The 19,777-nt window shown below is 58.4% G+C and overlaps 2 protein-coding genes across 2 annotated transcripts; one reads left to right on the top strand and one right to left on the bottom strand.

Moving 5' to 3' along the window:
- Positions 1–19: 19 nt before the first annotated feature.
- On the bottom strand, positions 20–15,952 carry LOC127541699 (5'-3' exonuclease PLD3-like). The gene is made up of 12 exons (XM_051966916.1): positions 15,498–15,952; positions 13,303–13,441; positions 10,380–10,478; positions 8,080–8,237; positions 6,897–7,080; positions 5,471–5,585; positions 5,264–5,391; positions 4,954–5,154; positions 2,828–2,967; positions 2,427–2,592; positions 845–944; positions 20–645 (listed from the first exon to the last, which is right to left on the bottom strand). Exons 1-12 carry the CDS (start codon positions 15,950–15,952, stop codon positions 446–448), a joined length of 2,085 nt encoding a protein of 694 aa, XP_051822876.1. The 3' UTR covers positions 20–445.
- ZBTB3 (zinc finger and BTB domain containing 3) lies at positions 15,535–17,862 on the top strand. The gene is made up of 2 exons (XM_051967005.1): positions 15,535–15,559; positions 15,979–17,862. Exon 2 carries the CDS (start codon positions 16,006–16,008, stop codon positions 17,410–17,412), a length of 1,407 nt encoding a protein of 468 aa, XP_051822965.1. The 5' UTR covers positions 15,535–15,559; positions 15,979–16,005; the 3' UTR covers positions 17,413–17,862.
- Positions 17,863–19,777: the final 1,915 nt, after the last annotated feature.

Raw genomic sequence — 19,777 nt, 5'->3', positions numbered from 1 at the left:
AAAACTTCCATCACAAATACGCGGTCAAGCAAGAGTTTTCATTATTGGCCAAGCCCAAGTCTTTCCATTTCCCCCTCGCTCTGTCAGCCCGTCTTCCCAGGGTTCTACACGGCTCTCGGCCGAGTTAACCCCCGGGGGAGGCTGTACCCGAAGGGCTTGGGTCCGTGCTATCCCTGCAAACTTCAGCCCGGCGCTGCAGCTCCCCTCCCCTCTCCCCCTTCCTTCTCCCCCCCCATCCCCTCTCCCACCCCAGAGCCAGCTGGGGGCGCCCCCATTCCTCTGCATCCAGCCCGCCGAACGTCATCTTTATTGACCGAAACGTAACTGTCGCTTTCCCAGCTTGGAAGGGGAGCGTCCTGAGGACCGGAGCCGTCCTGCTGGGGCTGTATGTCCGGCACTTCCCTCCCCCCAGCTCCAGGCTAAAAGCAGGCTGGCCAAGCCCCAGCTAGCCGGTCCCTTCTGGGCCCCGGGCAGCGCAGGGGGGGTGGGGGCTCAGGGGCAGGGCGTAGGGAGAGGTCCAGTCTCGCTCAAAGACCGCCCCAAGCTCTCTCTGCACCGGGAGCATCTGGGCCCCTCGGGGCCGCGTGATCACCAGCGCCACGCCCGTGGTGCGGAGGAAGTAATCGTGGGACCAGTTGGAGGTACCTGCAGGGGAAGAGAGCGGGCTGAGGCCGAGGCGCTTCCGCGGAGGGTCCCGGCAGGGCTCCCCACACCTGCGCTGGCTGAGCCGGCCGCGGGCTCCCGCGCCCAGGCTCTGCCTGGCTCCAGCCGGATCCCAGGAGGGCGCAGCGCGGCAAGTGTCCCCGAGGATCCCGGCACGCGGGGCGCGCCCTCCCCCACTCACCGATGTAGGCGGCCTGGTCAGTGACCATGTACTTGTTGTGATTCATCCGGGCATAAGGGATCTGCCACTGGTCCCCACTCACGGGCACCGAAAACAGCTTCTGCAGGAAAGGGGGAACGCGGGGCGAGTGGGAATAGTGTGGGGATGCCCGGCTTTCTGGGGGACCCACGGACCATCATCTGACGCGGGGGGCTCAAGTCAGGTGTTCCAGGCTCTCCCCCACGCACCGGCCCGGCAGCCCTTTCACAAAGTCTGGCACACAGCAAGCGCTTAATCAATGCTTCCGGACCGGCTGTTCCATCACCCCTCCCCTCAGTGCTTGTGCCTCCACCATGAAATCACCTGGCCTTTGCTCTGTGGCTTTCCTCTAATAGAAAGGAAACTCCCTCCGGGCTGGCTCTTTTTTCCCTTAGGCAGTGGGGTTACGTGACTTGCCCAGGGTCACACAGCTAGGACGGGTAAGTTCTGAGGGCAGATTTGAGCTCGGGTCCTCCTGGCTTTGGGGCTGGTGCTCTAACCCCCGCACCACTAGCTGCCCGCTGGCACTGCTTCTCGATCGTGCCCAGGCACACAGCCCGGGGTTTTCGGCCGATATAACTGACGCTGTTTCTGGAGACCCCGTTGTTACAAAGGGAGCTCCAAAGCGCCTCTGAGCCCTCCCTATTAAACCAGCCTGAAGGAGCCAAGCGAGAGCTTTCCATCTTGGGGGGAAGATCTTCAGTGCCGGGCCCACCCCTTGTGAAAATCCGTTCCCGATTCAGATCAGAGCGGCTCCTTCACCAAGCACGAGGGCTCCCTGGGGCCGGGAGAGGTGACATCACCCGTTCTTGCTCCCCCGCCCCCCCCCAAAAACCCAGGCCCCTCTCCCAGAGATTTATGTTCTGGGTTCCTATGCCACAAATAGTAGGTACTTAATAGATGCTGGTTGAAACTTGGAGTAGCTTTAGAGCTGTGAGCAGTGCTGAGATAAACCAAAAGTCTAAAGATGAAGGAGACTATGGACCGAACATGCAGAAGGAGACCTGCCCGTCCATGGACAACGCAGGAATTCCTTTGGCTGGACTGCTGTGCAGTCAGAGGGTTTACTCCCGCTCTGTGCCTCAGTCGCCTTTCACCGGTTCTCTTCCCCAGTCCCACTGAACCTCCCCGAGGCAGGGGCTGCCTTTGCCTCCTTTTGCATCCCCAGTGCTTTTTTTTTTCTTCAGTTGTTTTCAGTCTGGCCCAACTCTCCCTGTGACCCCCTGTGGGGTTTCCTTGGCAGAGATTCTGCCCTTTCCTTTTCCAGCTCATTTGACAGATGGGGAAACTAAGACAAACAGGGTGAAGGGACTCGCCCAGGGTCACACAGCCAGGAAGTGTCTGAGGCTGCATTTGAATTCTGAAGGAGAGTCTTCCCGACTCCAGGCCTGGCCCTTTGCCCACTGCGGAGCCCCGGAGCTTCCCAGCTGGGACACAGTGGGCACTTAAAGGCTTTTATGGGACTGCCCGGCCTTGAAACTCACTTACTGGCCAAGTGGGCCCCTTCCTCCCGGAGTTTGGGGGGCTGACAAGTCCGCAAAGCGCTTCTGCAAAGGAAACTCACCACGTGGAGAGGGCAGGACAGAGGCGGCTGGGCCAGGATGCTCAGGGCCTCCAGGAAGATGAACATATTAGGATCCGAGTGACGCCAGCAGCTGATCAGCAGCTGGATAGGAAGCCGCCGGTCACAGGCCGCGGCCCGCAGGGCCGAGTCCAGCTCCGGCCAGAATCTGGGAGGGACACGGGGTCGTCGCTGCAGGTCTCAGGAGAAGCCTCGAGACCGGGAGTTCCCAGACCCCACCGGTCCAAGGACAAAGCACAGAGGCGTGCTTTCTGGGGGTGGCAGAGGAGCAATGACAGGGCAGAGGCCCCAGCAGCTGCGGGAGCAGCGGGCTCAGGACGGACTAAGATCTCAGGCCAGGGAGGCCCATGTGAAAAGGGCGGCTCCAGGCCGGGTCTCCTCACCTCTTGGGCTGGCAGAACATGCACTGAGGCATCAGATCCATGACGGAGACCTTGACGAACTTGCGAGCCTGGCTTAGGGTGCTGAGGATGGCCTGGAGGTCCGACGTGCGGCCGGGGGCACACAGGGCTGGCGGGGAGCTCTGTAGCCACAAAGGTTGGGTACAGCCCGTGAGCTCAGGGGATGCCGAAAGGACTGGGGAGAAGAGAAAGCAAGGGCAAGGGAGGCGGCACTAGGAGCCAGCATGCTCTGGCTTCGCCTTCACTCAGGGACACCTCCTCCGTGAGGGACCAGCCTCAGGTGCCTGCAAACTGTTTGTCACCAGCCCCCGGGTCATTCCCTGCCCCCCCCCCCATGCTTGCCCTCATAGTAAAGGATTCCCATATATACTGCTCTCCCTCAGACATGCCAGATGGTCCACAGGCAAAACTCCCATCTTCCCCTTTGCCCTGCCAGGGGCCCCCAGCCCCTCCTACCTGGGTTCTCTGGCTCCCTTCCCCGGCCTCACCCCTCCAGGGATCCTTGCCGGGACCTCTCCCTGCTGATCCCTTTCCAGCCCCCAACCTTGGACAAGGGCAGCCACCCCGCTTCCCACTTTCCCCCTGAAGCTGCAGGCCGAGGCGGAGGCAGAGCCCGGGCTGAGGCGGAGGCAGGGCCCGGGCCGAGGCTGAGGAAGGGCCGAGGCGGAGGAAGGGCTTGGGGCAGAGGCTCCTGGTGATGCCCAACGACCCCGGCTGGCCAATGCCCTGCCCACACTGGCTTGTCACATTCTGCCTGGGACACTTGTTAGCTGTGTGATCCTGGATAAGTCATTGACCCTCCCAGCTTCAGTTTCCCCATCTGTAAAATTGCCTGCCCCACAGGCTTGTTCTGAGGGCCTGTTATAGAAGTGTTTTGTAAACCCTGAAGGTTCTCTGGAGGCTGTTGCTAATTCTTCCCCGCTCCACCGCTGGCTGGCCCAAGGTAGCCCTGGTCCCCATCGCCCTCCTAACTATTCTCCCAGCTCTCCCCTCTCCATCCCTCCCTCCCTACGGCTGCCACACTGACCACTCGCTCACTGCTGGTCCCCCATGGCTGTCTGGGGGAGAAGCTGGCTGCTCTGCTGGTCCCTGCTCAGGCTGATTAGCGGGGGATCCCCCACAACTCTGTGCTCCAGCCCAGGGGCCAAGCTGCAGGAGACTCAAAGTCCAGCCTCCAGGCATTTGTTCTGGCTGTTCCAGCCGCCTGGGTGCTCCCCCTCCTCCCCTGCCTCTCCGCCCCTCTCAGAGGCCTTTTGCTCCTTCCTCTGGCAGAAATGGGAATGACTGAGGCCCCTGAGAACCCACAGATGTTGGCAAGAGGGAAGGAGCATGAGAAGGGGCGGGGCCGGATGGAGGAAGGGGGGACGACTGCCTGAGGGGATCCTGCTGTGCTGACCCCACTTCCTGAGGCAAGAGGCAGGGCCCGGGTGGGGTCAGCTCAGCCGCAGGCCCACCCCGGGAAGCCCGCCTGCCTGTGTCCGACGCCCATTTTGGGCCTATGGGTCTGCCCCCGGCCTCACCGTCTCAGCAGACTCCCTGGTGGGTTCGCCCATCGTGCTGCTCTGCCTGAGTCTCTCCTTGTTATGGGTAACTTTTGGGGAGGGGATTAAGCTCCTCTATGGATGCAGCCAATCAGAGCCTGCCTCGTGGCCCATTCCCTTAATGGCTACGGTGGGAGCGCCACGAAGGGACTCGCCTCTCCCTTGTTAACTGTTAAAACCCCCTTCCCGGCCCCTTTTGTGCTCTCCCAAACCCGTTTCATCTCCCCCACGCTGGGGCCTATTCTACGGCTTCATTTGGTCTAAAGCCTCTTGTCCCGGCGGCTTCTCCACGTGTGCTTTGCCCTTCGTGTCCAGTACTTCAGACCAGGAATCCCCGCTGCGACCTCGCCATATCCCTTTCGTTGCCTCAGCCCCGGGGACCCTGAGGCCTTGGGGTCCAACCCCTCCTTCTGCAGATGAAAACCCTGAGGCCTGCGCAGAGGCAACGACCTGCCCAGGAGGCCCCGGGGGGTTAAGTGCGGGAGGGGTTTCCAGAGCTCCCTGGGGCCCTCCGCCAGTGACTGCAGGACAGGACCGGCCTCCCAGTATGGCTGGGGGGGGTCTCACCGAGAGGTACACGTCAGCTGGGTGACCATCGAGGTGCAGGCGGATGGGCTTCTGGAGGCTGGAGCCGGCAGAGAAGCGAGGGGGCCAGGCGGTGGGCAGGATGGCCCCGGGCCCTCCCAGGGCCTGGTACATGTTGAAGATGGAGAGCAGGTCCCGGGCTACAGGGCTGCAGTTGTACAGGACGGCTCCTAGCTCCTTGATCTGAATGGGAGATGGGGGCACTGTGCCCGAGGCCTCCAGACTGGCTGCCGCCCCCTCCCCTTCTCGCTGTCCCCTTCCAATCTCCTGGCCCCTTCTCGCCGCCCCCTACCTGGGTGAGAGCCCGCCAATCCAAATTGGCGCTGCCCACGTAGACATCCCGGCCGTCCACCACCCAGAACTTGGAGTGGACGATGCCTCCGGTCAGCTGCTCCATGTGCACTGGGGTCACCGTGGCTCCTGCACAAAGGGAGGGGGCGCTCAGCTCCCGCGGTCTCTCTGCCCCCTTCTCCAGGGCCGGCCCCTCCCCCCGGCTCACCGCGCCTGCCCAGCTCATCCGCGTCCATGTCCGAGGGCTGGGGACTGTTCATGGCGACGTGTAACCGAACCCCTCGGCCGGGCAGGGACAGCAGGCGGTCCAGGATCTCGTGGCCCTGCGGCCCGGGACAGAGAAAGCGGGGTTCAGAGAGCCGGGCCTCCCGGAGCGTGCCGGGGCTCCTGCGCGGCCTCATCTCACGCCTGCTGGGCCGCAGCCCCTCCAAGAGTCCCAGGGCCCTCCTCCCACCGGGACGGCCGCCCCCCGGCCTTAGGCAACGGCTCAGAGAGCGAGGCAGCCGCCGCCGCAGGGGCCAGAGCAGTTCCTGGCCAGGCCGGACTCGGAGCCACACAGGCTGCCCCGGGAGCCGCCACTTGGTGGTTTTATGCCACAGCAAGTCATGGGCGAGGGGGCCCCAGGGAGAAGGGGGGCTGCCAGGGGGAGCACGGCCTCCCTCAGAGCCTGCGGTGGAAAGGGAGAAACCGGGGCGCGCGACGGGCAGCTCTGGTAGGGGAGAAGGCGAAGGCGATGAGGAATGGAGACAGCGGGCAGCCCCTGGTCCTCCTGAGGGCAGGGGGCAAGAGTCAGAGGGAGCACCCTCAGTGCTCAGGAAGGAGGGGCCCAAAATGGTGGGGAGGGGAGGGCAGCCCCACACTCCCGTCCTGTCGCATTGGAGAGAAAGGGAGGAAGGGGGAGAGGGGGAGGGGGGGAGAAAAGAAACAAGAACTTATGTAGTACCCACTATGTGCCAGGCGCAAATGCTTCATTTAGTGCCCGCAACAACTCTCAGGGAGGGGGGCTATTACTGTGTTAAGTCGGGCAGAGGCAAAGTCCCTCCCTTTCCCCTCCCCTCCTTCCCCTCTCCCCCTTGCTCCTTTCCTTCAGTCAGTGGTGTGAGTTCTGGTACTGGCTGCCACCTATTAGACCTTCAACCTTTGACAAGAGAAAAGAGAAGGGAAAAGCATTTATTAAGTGGCTACCGTGTGCCCGGTGTCTCTGTCTGACACTCGCCTCCTAAGGGGGAGGACGGGAAGCCTCCCTGACCAGGCTCTCCCCTGAGCCAGCCTAGAGGAAAGGTCTCAGTGGGGAAGGAGTGGGCAGGGGGAGGGCGAGTTCAGAAAAAAACCGAGTGTCTTCCAGGGGAGGAGGAGGGAGAACGGGCAGGGACCAGCCGCGGAGCAGGAGGCGGGGGGGCTGCATCCTGGAGGGGGGAGCGCGAGGGGACCCGAACCCCGGAAGGGGGGAAGAGCGAGCTGGGAAGGAGCGCTGGGCAAGCAGAGCGGGCAGGGCCGGGGCAGGCGGCTGGCAGCAAAGCCCGAGCTGGCAGGAGGAGGCGGTGCCCTCCAGAGCCGCTCTCCCAGCCCGGCCTCCCTCCCGGCCCACTCGGACACAGCCCTTCTGCCCCCGCTCTCTTCGGACGACTCCTCACCTGCCAGCCCGAGGGGTGGGCGCTGCCGGTGGCTCTGGACCGCAGAGTGAAGTTGTAGGCCGCGATGTCAACTCGGCTCTGGGCTCTGTGGATCAGCTGCAGCCAGGCCCGGTGGGTGGAGAGATGCCGGGGGCCTCCGGGCCCGAAGCTCATGCCCTCTGGGATGCTCTCAGCCAGCACCAGGCTGCGGGGGGAGGGCCAGGATGGGGAGGGGGACAAGAGAAGGCTCCCCCTCTCCCCGCCCCCACTCTGCCTTCCCCCCTGCACTGCCTGGCCGAGTCTTCCTTCTTCCCCGGCAGCTGGCCCTCTCTCCCGCCGACGGCCTCATGCCCCCGTGTGACGGCCACAGTGGGCTGCTTGTCACCCTCTGCCCGGAGGGACCATCGCCCCCCACAGCCCTTCGCACCCGGGGGCCGTCCGCCACCTGACCACAGCCCCTTCGTTTTACGGGCGAGGAAACGGTCCCAGAGGAGAGGGTTTGTGTCCCAGGCGGGATTCATTCCGCTACTTGGGGACAGAGAGAGCCTGGAAGCAGGAAGCGCCAGGTTCAAAATCAGCCTCAGACCCTTCCTGGCGCCTGGAGGCTCCGGTAACGGGATGCTCCCTCCTCCCAAGACTAATAGAGGCGCATTTAAGCTGGAAGTCAGGAGGCCGGGAGGTCCCCACAATTACTGGGGCACGATGGCGTCCCTGGGAGCGTCCCAGTGGATGCTCCCAGAGCAACACCCGGCGGCAATCCCCGGAAGCCGCAGGACTCCTCTCGGTGAGCCCCGTCTCCTCCTCTCCAACCGCCCCCAGCCCGTTTGTGCTGCGCTGGGCGCAATAGTGATGGGCCACTCAAGCTTTGCCTCAGTGTCCCCGGCTATAAAATGGGAATAATTCCGGCACCTGCCTCTGGGCTGTTGGAAGGATCCAGTGAGGCAATATTTGTAAAGTGCTCGGCACAATGCCTGCCACACAGCAGGTGCTTAATAAATGCTTGTTCCCTTCCTTCTCCTAGATCATCTTCTCTGGAACTTTCCCTGGTTCCCATCACGTTCTACTTTAAAAAATCAGCCCCCATGGATGGCTCCCTCCGCTCCCCCAATCGTCTGTGAGTCCCCAGAGGCAGGAAGCGGCCCCTTTAGCAGGTACTCCAGTGAGGCTTTTGAAGTAAATCCCCCCTCCCCAAGGGGCTTCTCACCTGCAGTCCGCAGGGCTGTCCCCGGCCGCTGGCTCGGCCTCGGCCTCCCAAGGGGGCCACGGCAACACGGACGTCCAGAATCCCACGATGGCCAATCCCAGGAGCAGCAGGAAGAGGGCAGGGAGCAGGAGCCGGCCCGCGCAGGGGCCCCGGAAGGGCTGTGGGCCACAGAGGAGCAGCCGGGACTGAGGGGCTCCCCTTGGGAGCCGGAAAGATCCTCCTGCGGCCCCCCAGGCCCGAGCCCCAGAGAGGGCGCACAAGGAAGAGAAGGGCAATCTGTACAAAAGCGCTCATGGCGGCAAAGAGCTGGAAACCCAGGGGACAGACGGACAAAGCCCAGACACAAATGTGGGGGCCAGGGAACAACTCGGAAGTCTGGGAAACTCGTGGGCCCCGAAGCAGAGAAACCCAAGCAGGAGGGCACATGACAAGGGCGACAAGGCGGCGAGAGGAAGCCCTGGAGAGCTGCAAGTCAGAGCCGGGCAGGGCCCAGAGGGCCGAGGAGGACAGAGGGGAGAGGCCGCGGCCAATGGGCTGGGATGCCTCCTGACCTTTCTCTGGCTCTCATGGGTGGGAATGTGAAAAAATTAGATTTTTACTTAAACACGTGCTCCCCGAGGTCAGGGCCGTTTTATCCGACAGAGTGTCCCCAGCGCCGGACAAGAGGGCTGGAATGTTTTCCAGAGGAGGAGGAAGGGTCGGGGTCTGTGATTTCATCTAACTGGAGAACCTTCCTCCAAGGAGCATCTCAGCAGCCCTTCCACCACCACGTCATTGGGCCATCACGGCCAGTGTCGGGGCAGAAGTGGAGATTAGGGTCCTGGCCACTGCCCCCACGGCTTCTCCAGGGCGCCCTGCTGCCCCGAGTCCTATCTCTCCCCAGCAGGGGCCCAGCACGCTCCCCGAGGAACGCCGGCCCCAAAGTACCTGCACGAGGGCCTCCTGCTGCCCGCCCAGGCCCCCCCAGGATGTGGGGAGCAGCCAGAGCTCAGAAGAGCGGCCTCCCATCTCCTCACCAACGAGCATTCTCACTGGCATGTTCTTCACACCCCAGTTACTGATCGCCGTCCTCCAACCCTCATCCCCCGCCCGACTCGATTCCTCATTCCCATTTTCCCCAGCCTTCCCCCTCCCAACTCCTCCCAGCCCATCCCCGGTGCCCTCTGGGATGCCCGTTCCACGGGCAACCAGCTTCCCTGGATCTCCAGGCTTTTCCTTTACCCCTCCTTCCATCTATTAGCCCTTATGAGACCTGGCCTTCCTACCACGGGGCCTTCACTTTCCCTTCCTCACCCCCTACCATTGGCTTCTGACCTTACCATTCCAGCAACACTGCTCCCTCTCAATTATCTTCTCAATCTACCTTTGACCTCTCTGCTGACCCCCAACCTTGCACTTCCAGTACTCCTCACTCTGGACTCCCCCCGACTTCTTAAACCGCCCAGGACTGAGCTCATTCCCCTTCTCCCCGAAACCTTCCCACCCTCCTACTTTCCCTGCGACCATAGAGAGCATCTCTCTCTTCCCAGTCCTCCTCACCATGGCTCATCTCCCAGATCCAATATGGCGGTGGGCCCGACAATTCCACCCCTGCAGCATCTCTCGAGGAAGCCCCCTCCCCTCCTCGGGCACCGACCCCTCCCTGGCCCAGGCCCTCAGGACCCCACCCCTGGACTATGGCAGGAGCTGTGGCGGGTTGCCTGCCTCCAGTCTCTCCCCAGAAAGTCCATTCCTCACTGCCATCAGAGTGAGACTCTTAAAGCACGGGATGATCACTCCATCTCCTCGCCCCCTCAAACCCCAGGGGCTCTCTACTGTCTCCAGGATCAAATAGAAAATGTTCTGTTGGCATTCAAAGTACCCCAGAGTAACCCAGGCCCCCTTAGCTCTCAGTCCCACTGAGGACTGGGTACAATGACCAGGACTCCTGGCTGTTCCAGCAACATGACCCTCCACCTGTCTCCTACCCCCGGGTCTAGAAGGCTCTCCCTTCTCTGCTCCCAATTGCTGGCCTCCTCAGCCTCCTTTAAGCGCAGTTAAGCTCTTCCCTTGCACAGGAGGCCTTCCCTGGTCCCTTTTAAACCCTTTAAGCCTTAATAATGTCCTATTTGTCCTGTGTCCAGCCTGTTCTGTATATCTGCTGCCTTCCCCATTAGACTGCAAGCTTCTTGACCTCGGAGGCTGCTAGGTTCTGCTAGGGTTTGGGTAGAGCCTTCCCCAGTCCGGGTTCCTGGAGCTGGAGAAAACTTTACTGGAGCCATGGCGGGAAGGCGAGGGGGAGTTCGCAGGGGCTTTCTTACCCTCTTCTCCCGAGCACCGCGGTCATAGGGCGAGTGTAGCTTTCTCTTTCCAGACCCCGATCCCTTCGGCCTACGCAGATACATGGACGGATATTTGGACTAGGAAAGAAGTGGAAAAAGAGGTGGGAAAATATTTTAAAAGGATATCGGGGAAGGATGGACATGGGTCCCTGTTACAGAAGAGGCTCCAGAGGGGTCTGTTTGACTGAGCAAAGCTCCATCCCTGTGTTCTGAAGAGCATCCCGGAGGAAACCGCGAAGAAGAGCAGTGGAGTCCGCCCTCGTCATCCCTCAAGATTCCTGGGACCCCAGAATCCCAAGGGACCTCCGAGATGGCTCATCCGGCCCATCTCCGCCCACCATGAACAAGAAGTCTTTGCTTAAAGATTTCAAGTCAAGAGAAATCAGCTACTTCTCAAGCAAAGGCCAGCTTCTTATTTTCTGGTGGCTCCTATTGTCAGGAAGGTTTTCTTTACCCCAACTATGCTGGTGAGAAATAAGTCCATTGGGTTTAGGAAGGGTGAAGTTAAAAGTCTTTACACAACTGCAGAGGTGGTGATCCTATAGAATAGGAACACTTGGAACCAATAGACATGTCTTTTTTCCATCCAAAATGCAAGTCCCTCCCCCGATTCCCCTTTGGCGGAGGACCAAAAAGGTTACAACCTGTCTGGAGAGACTAATTCTACCATGTGAGTCTAAAGTCTCTTCCTTCTAATACAGCATTACCTCTTCCTTGGCCTTCAGCTTGTTTGGACTTAGTTCAGTCTCTTTAGTAGTTTTGTTTCCATCCTCAGTCTCCATTTCTTAAGTTTCCGTTTCATTTTTCTCATTTAGTTTTCATTTCCCTGCATTTCTCTAATTTAATTTTTATAACTCTGTGGAAACTAAACCCTGCAACAATTCCCATGCAGCCAATCCAAAGGAGCAGACATTTAGCAGACAGCTTTGGTGGGCCAGGTCCTCCGACATGCACAGCCCCTGCCCTCAAGGAGTTTACATTGTGGTGGAACAACCATCTACAAAGATCACTGGGAAATGATGCATGGAAAGCAAAATAATTGGGAGGGAAGGTATGAGGAGAGCAGTGAGGGAAGGCCTCAAAGATCAAAGGGTGGCCATCCACGCCCTGGTCCATCTTCATTGCTCTCTGAATGGACCCCCGTTGGGTTAGCCAGCTCCCTCCTGGTGGATATTTAAGCTGAAAGGGAAAAGCCTGGCCAAAGGAGAGGGATCTTACAAAGGACCTTCTTCACAAGGACTCTTAAAGCTTGGGGTCTGAAGACTAGAAAAGCAGGATTTGAGCAGAGGAGAGCTCCTCCTGCTCTTTCCCCCCAGTTCGAGCTCTTCTGTTGGGTCAGGGCATGGTGGGACTCCCAGGCTCGTCCTGGACTCCTCCCAGATTTCCTTCATCCCCAACCCCACACCCAGGGTCAACCTGCCACCAGGTCTTGCTGTTCTATCCCTCTGCCTTCACAGCCCTTACCCAAGGGCAGGCCCTGATCACCTTCTGCCTCAACCATGGCAGAACATTTATATAATATTATAAAGAAAAACAATTCTGAAAGAATTCTGATCACAACAGGGACCAACCACAGCTCTACAAACATGCTCCCTCCCTACTGCCCAACAGGTGATGAACTCGGGGGCAGAAGGACACACCTGGTCTACGGCCAGTATGACAGTTTGTTTTGGTCGACTGTTGTAGACCGTTTGGTCGCTGCAGAGAGTGGGGGAACGCTGGGTAAGGTATAAGACCCTTTAGAGGAAACCCGCTGACAATGTCCGGTGTGGCTCCCCATTTCCCTCTGGTCTCTTTTTTATAGCAAATACAAGGGAATCCCAAGGACTTAGAGAAGGTTGTCCTTGGTCTAGTTGCTCTTGCACTGTATCTAATAAGGCCTGAATTCTATCACTCGCTAAGGGCCACTGTTCCACTCACACAGATTTCCATTAAATGAGAACAGGTGAAAGTACAGGCAGACCTTCAACAAAGCCGACATACTCAATTATAATCCTAACTGTTGTAAGATTCTCTTCCCCACAGATTGATGGGGATTTTTTTAAACTATAAAAGGAGTAAAAACTCCTGTTTTATCTTCAAATTTCCATCCCAAGGGGGTAGCACTAAGTTCAGATATTGTTAGTGGGTTTCTTCTAGGCTAAAGAGTCTTTCTTATACCTTACCCAGAGTTCCCCCCCCCACTCTCTGTGGCCCTCTATAGACTGTCATCAGTAATATTTTTCTTTTCTTTTTTCCCCATGGAGGAAGAAAGATGGGAGAAAGAGGAACAATTTCAATTGCAAAATATTCGGTTGGAATTTTAAAATAAGGCTCAGTAATGAAGGAATGGTGCTGAATTTGGAAGTGTAAGAGCATTGCCCTTGGGAAAGGCGCTTTCGTCTTAGGACCCTCTCTCTCCACTGAGGCTTCCCAGTTTATTGGGGAGATCACTGGTTTGTCTAGAATTGTTTGCTTGTTGTCTCTGTCTGAATTTTCTGAGGACAGATCTTTTTTTCTTTTTTTTGCATCCCCAGGTCCTGGCACACAGTAGGGCAGCAGACCTTTAAAGACCTGTTGACTTGATCTGGCTTGAACGTAGGACCTGAATTCTGTCTTTGCATTGGACGTCTTTGTTTTGGCGCTAATTGTTTAGTCAGTCAGCAGGGGATCTGGGGGCTGCCCTGTGGGTTGTGGGGCATGAATGCCTCAAGAGGGCATGGATTTAGAACTGGAGGTCCAAGCCCTTTATTCTACTGAATAAAGGAAACTGAGGCAAGCAGAGTCATGCAGCTAGGAAGTGTCTTGGTCTGTTACTTGATCTGTAAAATACAGATGTTTGCTTTAAAAAGTCCCAAGCCCCTTTTCAGTTCTGGGACCTCACTCTCTGCAGCCCCTGTGGATGGTGGGAGACAACTCTTACGCTTAGCTCCCCTTGGGTCGGGTCCTCAGATGGAAGCTCCTCTGAGTCTTGCAGTGGTGGTCCCCCGGCCATAACAAGGACCGTCTGCGAGGCTCCTCCTAGTGCACAGGGGCAGCAGACCCTGGTGATGAGGAAGGAGCTGGTTAGGCAAGGTAAGAACGGGTAACATTTCCATAGTCCTTTCCTGCTTTGCAAAGCATTTTACAAATATTATCCGATTTGAAAAACCAAAGCAACCTTCGAGTCAGGGGCTCTCGTTGCCCTCATTTTACAGCTAGGGAAACTGAGGTGGACAGAAAGTACCTGGCCCAGGGTCACACAGCCATCAAGTGCTGCTTGTTCCATTCCAGGCCCAGCCCTCTGGCTACTTTCTGGACTGGGTCTTCTGCCTAATTAGACTTCCTTGGTGCCCATAGGGTTGCTGGGAGTCCCGTTTCCTCTCCCCAGGAGACATGGACTCCACTCTCACCCGGCTCTGGCTCACCCCGCTCCCGGCCAAAGCCTTCCCCAGTATCCACAAAGCCCTCTGTGTCCCTCCGCAGACTCGGGCTGCACAAATGAGATTTTTTCTTGGATTTGGTCCAGGACATCTCTAAAAGGGGGTTGCTTTCTGCCGGAGTTGCGGGGGTCGGAGGGAGGGGGAGGAGACAAACCCCGATTCTTCCCATTATTCCGATTTCTATTACCGGATCTGGCCCTTTCCTCCGATATTCTAGAACAATCATTAGACGCCAAAATACAAAAATGAAACTCAGTCTCACAGTTTCTTCTGCAAGTGGGTCGGTGAGGAAATCCTGTCCCAGGATAATATCAGGGCAGGACCTGAGCGCTTTCCCGGCTGGCCCAGGAGCCGCTAATTGCGAGGATGAGGTCCTCTTCCTCAGCTGTTGCTGCTTACTCAAGCCTGGTTGTCAAGCATCAATTGACTCGAATTAATCAAGGGATTGTAACTCAGCTGTTTGCTTCCTGATCAGAAAGGGTGGAGCGTTCTTTCGCAACCCCAGTGTAATGAAAAAGTTGGAGGTAAACACACGCGGAGAATTTCTATTTCTCGTTGTCTCAATGGGGGGGAGAAAAAGAAAGAATCCGGTGCTCAAAAGTTTTAAAAACAAGTGTTAAAAACTGGTTTCCCACGTAACTGGGGAATAATAAGTATTATTTTTTTCTTCAAGAAATTAACTTTTGTTTGCGTTTTAATTAATTTAATCTTTTCCTCAGTCTCATTTAAAACAATTTTTTCCCATTTGTTTTTTAAACTTTTGAGTTCCAGATTCTCTCCCTTGTCCCCATCCCCAATTCCCGTTAAAAAACCACAAATGAAGTTATGAAAAGCACTAGTTTTTTTTAAAGGGTGGAGCCTATTTTGAGTGGACCCCCCAAGGAGGTGAGAAGAGGGAGGGGGGAGAAGGGAGGGGGAGCCACTTTATTGTCTCCCACAGAGCCCTGGTCGAAGGGCATCGATCCCAGGCTGAAGCAGGGGCTGCCTCGGGGGCAAGCCTCGCTGGGTCAGAGGACTTTGGTCAGGCTCAGCAAGGGGGCAGGGCATCCAGTCCCTGAGCAGGCAGCCCAAGCTCTTAAGGCTCTGGTCAATTTCTGTCTCACCCTCATTTAACAGATGAGGGAACTGAGGCAGAGATGAAGTGACTTGCCTGCCTAAGTGCAAGAGCAGAGATTCGAACCCAAATCTAGCATTTCCCTGCCCATGTTTGGATACTTCTGGGGCTGGGGACCTCACTACCTTTCAAAGCAAAGCTGCCCTCGGAGGAAGAGGGACGAGATACTGGGGGAAGCGGCCTTTGCATCACAAACGGAGATTGCAGCGGGGGGAGGGGAGAACGCCGACCCCGCAGAAAGCAAAGGGGGTCCTGTTTTTAGGAGCTTGTGGGGAGGTTGAGGGGCCAATAAGCTGTAAGCAGCGGGGAGGAGCTGGGGGAGTGTAAATTAGTCCCACGCAGGTCCCGCCCTACGGCTCCGAGCCCTCCTCCCCCCCAACCCCGCCCCTGCTCCCTCCGCTAATCAACGAAGGCATTGATGAAACGGGGCGGGATGAGGAAGCAGAGAAATGACAGCGGGTGGGGGCAATCAGGTGACGGGTAAGCGTGAGCGATGTCGCCTCGCGCCCATCTGGAGGCCGCTGCCGCCTCGAGGGCGGGGGCGTGCCGACCAATCAGAATCGAAGAACGGCGACCCTCGGCCAATAATAACGAAGGGGGGTGGGGAAAGGGGCGGGGTTCTCCAGGCCGCTGCTCGGTGGTGGGTGAGGGATCAGTTTCTTCTGCTCGTTCCCACCCCCGGGACTCCCCATTCCCACCGGGATGCGAGAGGAAGGGGTCTTGGGGAGTTCCTGGTCTGGGTTGGAGGAGCGCCTCGGGGAAAGGGTCTGGGAGCACAGAGAACTCCCGGGCGGGGAGGCGGGGGGGCTACGGGTTGGGCACTGCCGAGGAGTGAGGGGCCCTGCGGGGGGCGGGACTTCCGGGGGGCCGGTTTTTCCGGGGCGTGGTGGTCCCCGGCAGGGGGCGGGGCTCCGAGGCTGTCCTGGTGGGCGGGTGGGCGGGGCTTTGGGGAGCGTGTGAGCTGATCCCTGGACCGCTAGGTGGGCCGCCTTGGGCTGACTAGAGCTAGGGCTCCGATGGGCCGTCCCCGTGCTCATGTCCTGTGGCTTCCCTCTCTCCCCAGGGCCCCGGGGTCCCCCGGCCAGGTTCCATGGAGTTCCCCGGGCACAGCGAGCAGCTGTTGCAGAGCCTCCGGGAGCAGCGCTCCCAGGGCTTCCTGTGCGACTGCACGGTGCTCGTGGGCAGCACGCCGTTCCAGGCGCACCGGGCCGTGCTGGCCTCGTGCAGCCCCTTCTTCCAGCTCTTCTACAAGGAGCGGGACCTGGACAAGTGGGACCTGGTGTGCATCCACAACGAGATCGTCACGGCGCCCGCCTTCGGGCTGCTGCTGGACTTCATGTACGCCGGCCAGCTGGCCCTGCGCGGGGACACGCCCGTGGAGGACGTGCTGGCCGCCGCCAGCTACCTGCACATGAATGACATCGTCAAGGTCTGCAAGCGGCGGCTGCAGGCCCGGGCCCTGGCCGAGGCCGACAGCACCAAGAAGGAGGAGGAGCCCTGGGTGCAGCCGGCCACTCCGGAGCCACTGCCCAGCACCTCCCGCGGCCTCGCGCCCATGCCCCCGCCCCCCGAGACGCCCAGCTGGAGGGACCAGGACCAATGGAAAGGGCCCGCCCCGGCCCCTGCCCCGCCCGCCGCCCCCCACGCCGAAGAACCCCCAGGGCCCGACGTCGCAGACACCACCCAGCCCGGCATAGAGGCTCCCGTGGTGGAAGGCTCCCTTTCCAGCCCTACCAGCTCCACGGAAGCAGTGCCCGCCTCCTACTTTTCCCTCAGTCTCGGGGCTGCCCCGGGGGAGCCCCCAGGGTCCCTGGAGGTGGATCCGGAGAACACAGGGATCGGGGGCCCACGAGAACCTAGTGGGCCAGTAGAGGCGTTCTACCCCCCTCCGCCAGCCCCAGCCCCGGGAGAGGCCGAGCCCGTGCAGGTGAAGGTGGAGGCCATCGTGATCTCGGACGAGGAGGCCGAGGGGCCAGAGGAGAGGCCGCGGGCATCCGAGGGATTTTTCTTGCTGGGAGTAGCCAGTCGGAACCGCTATGCCCCACCTGAAGCACTTGAAGAGGCTCCGGCTGCGGGGGGCCCTGGGCCCGAGGAGGGAGGGCTGGCCGACCACTTTGTGGCCCCCGATGCTCACCTTCCCTACCACCTGTTAGCTGGCCCTGGGCACTATCACCCCGGGCTGGTGACCCCACCTCCACCCGCACCCAGCGGCCTGCACGAGTCTCTCTACTTGCCTCCGGAGTACGAAGTGGCCTCAGGGGGCTTCGGGGTTTTCATGGAGGATGTCCCCACGTGCAAGATGTGTGGGAAGACCTTCTCCTGTTCCTACACCCTGAGGCGCCACGCGACCGTGCACACCAGGGAGCGGCCCTATGAGTGCCGCTACTGCCTGCGGAGCTACACGCAGTCGGGAGACCTGTACCGCCACATCCGCAAGGCCCACAACGAGGACTTGGCCAAACGCAGCAAGCCCGACCCCGAAGCTGCCCCCTCCTAGGTGTGCGCCCCTGGCTCTCTGACTGCAGCCTGGGGAGTGGGAGGGGGCACCCCAAGAGCCCGGGACTCAGCCCCTGGGACTGTCTGGGGAGCGGAGTCCCCTTTGAGAGAAGGGAAGGCAGGGAGGTCATCCCCGTGCTGCGGGGGGAAGGTGGGTGTGGGGGTTGGGCTGCTGTGGTGTCCATGCTCAGCCACAGGTGAAAGGGCAGCATTAATCTCATCCTGCCCTGTGGGTGGGAGAGCCTAGAAGCTAGCTTGGGCTGGGCCTTGCTCTCCCATTTCTCCGAACCGGCTCCCTATTCCCTCCCTGGGTTTTGGAGGCACAGAGGCCCATTTCATTAGCAATCAGAGAGCACCGTGGCCTTCAGAAAGTTCCCTAGAAGCTGTTACTTGCCACTCCACGTATTGTCTTATTGCCTGGGCCATAAATGTGAAAGTGAAACCCTTTCTATGAAGTGGTCTTGGCTGGTTTTTTCCCCACCCTGGACAAATGGGCCTAATGTTGATGGCTCCTAAGACCTTCCAAGCATCTGGCCTGGGGGAGGAGGGGTGGCTGGGGGGGGGGAGTCAGGTGGCCAACAAGGGACAACAGCTGCAAAGTGAGTTTTAGCTAGAAAAAATACAGCCTAATTAGGGCAGGGGATTGAATCCCATGAGTGTCTGGGCTGCAGCTAGCCGGTCAGTTTGTGCAGCAGACAGCTCCTAGGTGACGCTTGGGGCTGAGGTCGAAGGCCTCGATGAGCTGGCCACACCGTGAGTGAAGAATCTGTGGAAATGGGGGACAAAGAGGGAGGGACGTGTCCTGTGACCGATGACTTGCAAGGGAGAGAGGACGCCAAGATCTTAGTCTAGACCTAGTCTCCTTTCCTGTCTGCCTGAGAGATCCCCAGCAGGTGGAAGAGACTCTGACTTCTCCCTGGAGCATCTTGAGTTTTGTCTCACAACGTCCCCTTCTCAAAGCCAGCTCCTTTGGCTTTCTGTCCCTGGGGAGGGGCTGGAATGTTGGGAGGCAGCCCTGGGGAACCTTATATTTAGAGAGCTTAAATTCTAAAGTTCTCCATGACCAGTGGCTGACTTATTTCAAAGTACCCACCAATTGTCCACCTCGGGTGACCTGAAGAGGTTCTTGCCGAGGCTGCCAGGACACTTGGGAGGAGGCAGGGAGGGAAATGAATGAAATCTGGGCCTGTGTGGGTGAGGGTGGCAGTCACGAAGCAGGGGCCAGTTTACATCACGGCGGTGGAGAGCTTCCTGCGCATCTGAAACATCCCCATTCAGACTCCGAAGTCCTAGACTCTTGGGACTTGGTTTTCCAGTCCAATCTTCTGTCCTCTGAAGGAGTCCTCTCTGTCTGTCCCATTGCCGAAAGGGAGGCATTAAGCCTCTGCTTAAACAGTGGGAGGAGGGATGGGCAAGTAAAAGATCTAGAGTCCCGGGTTTTGGATTTCAATTTCCATCTGCTCCTTGGCCTGGACAAGTCACTTCCAATCTGTACCTGTTTCCTCATCTCTAGTTTTCATGGGGGTGAGACTGAAGATTTTCTAGTTATCACCTGATGACCACTAACGAGCCACTCGTAATTACAAGGTATACCATTCTATTTTTGGACTGTCCCGATGGCTAAAAAGGGACTTGGGTTGAGTCAAAAATCTTCCCGCTTTATTGAATTGAAACATTACATTACGTCCCTTTAATAACTTGATTATTTCCAGCTTGGAAATTGCTAACAAGTTTCAATTCCTGTTCTAACCCAGAATACAGTGGGACTGGAATGGAAGTTCATTGGCATTAAGCAGCTTCCCAGGTCTCAACAAAGGAAAAAGCTCAGAACTGCCCTTAGACCTTCCTTTCCTTTCCCCTTTAGCTCAGATTAGTTCTAGCTGTGATGGAACTGTAATGTTGGAGGCATTTTTCTCGCTGAGGGTTTTCCCATGTCCCTTTTCCATTCCTGCTTAGGAAACCTCTTGCTCCCTTTCCTTTTTTCTCACAATCTCTTTTCAGATGCTCCACATCATTCATTAGGGTCTTTGGCCCAGCAACCCCAAGTTACTTCTCTTTCTTAATTCCCCCCACAGCTCAGTCAGCTGATAAGGAGCCCGGCTGTGCAGATTCCAGGGCTTGGCTTTCTGGCCCCTCGGCCCCACTTCTGGGTCGTCCCGGTCAGGCCGCGTGCTTCATGACGCCTGGATTTTTCCTTCTCCACATGCCTTTGTGCCATGGCAATACCACCCATATCCCCATGTTACTTCTTGGCAGCCTGGAAGGAAAGGTGATGTGAAGAGGAGGTCCAGATACTCACATTCAGGTCTTAGCGGCAATCCTATTTGGATCTGGGCAAACATCTGCCTTCCGGGCCCATTTCCTTT

This window comes from Antechinus flavipes, chromosome 6 (genome assembly GCF_016432865.1).
Source record: "Antechinus flavipes isolate AdamAnt ecotype Samford, QLD, Australia chromosome 6, AdamAnt_v2, whole genome shotgun sequence".
In the NCBI taxonomy this organism is placed as follows: Eukaryota; Metazoa; Chordata; class Mammalia; order Dasyuromorphia; family Dasyuridae; genus Antechinus; species Antechinus flavipes.
Note: the sequence above shows the minus strand (reverse complement) of the source record. Positions and strands in the feature narration are given on the sequence as shown.

What these genes read in the sequence shown, in the direction of transcription:
- LOC127541699 (XM_051966916.1), bottom strand. Translation starts at nt 15,952, where the DNA reads ATGAGCACGGGGACGGCCCATCGGAGCCCTAGCTCTAGTCAGCCCAAG. An exon ending in CGACCCAAGGGGAGCTAAGC is followed by an intron (nt 10,479 to 13,302) that starts GTAAGAGTTGTC and finishes CTTCTTTCCTAG; the next exon opens with TCCAAATATCCGTCCATGTA. An exon ending in GGATGAGCTGGGCAGGCGCG is followed by an intron (nt 5,392 to 5,470) that starts GTGAGCCGGGGG and finishes CCCTTTGTGCAG; the next exon opens with GAGCCACGGTGACCCCAGTG.
- ZBTB3 (XM_051967005.1), top strand. Translation starts at nt 16,006, where the DNA reads ATGGAGTTCCCCGGGCACAGCGAGCAGCTGTTGCAGAGCCTCCGGGAG.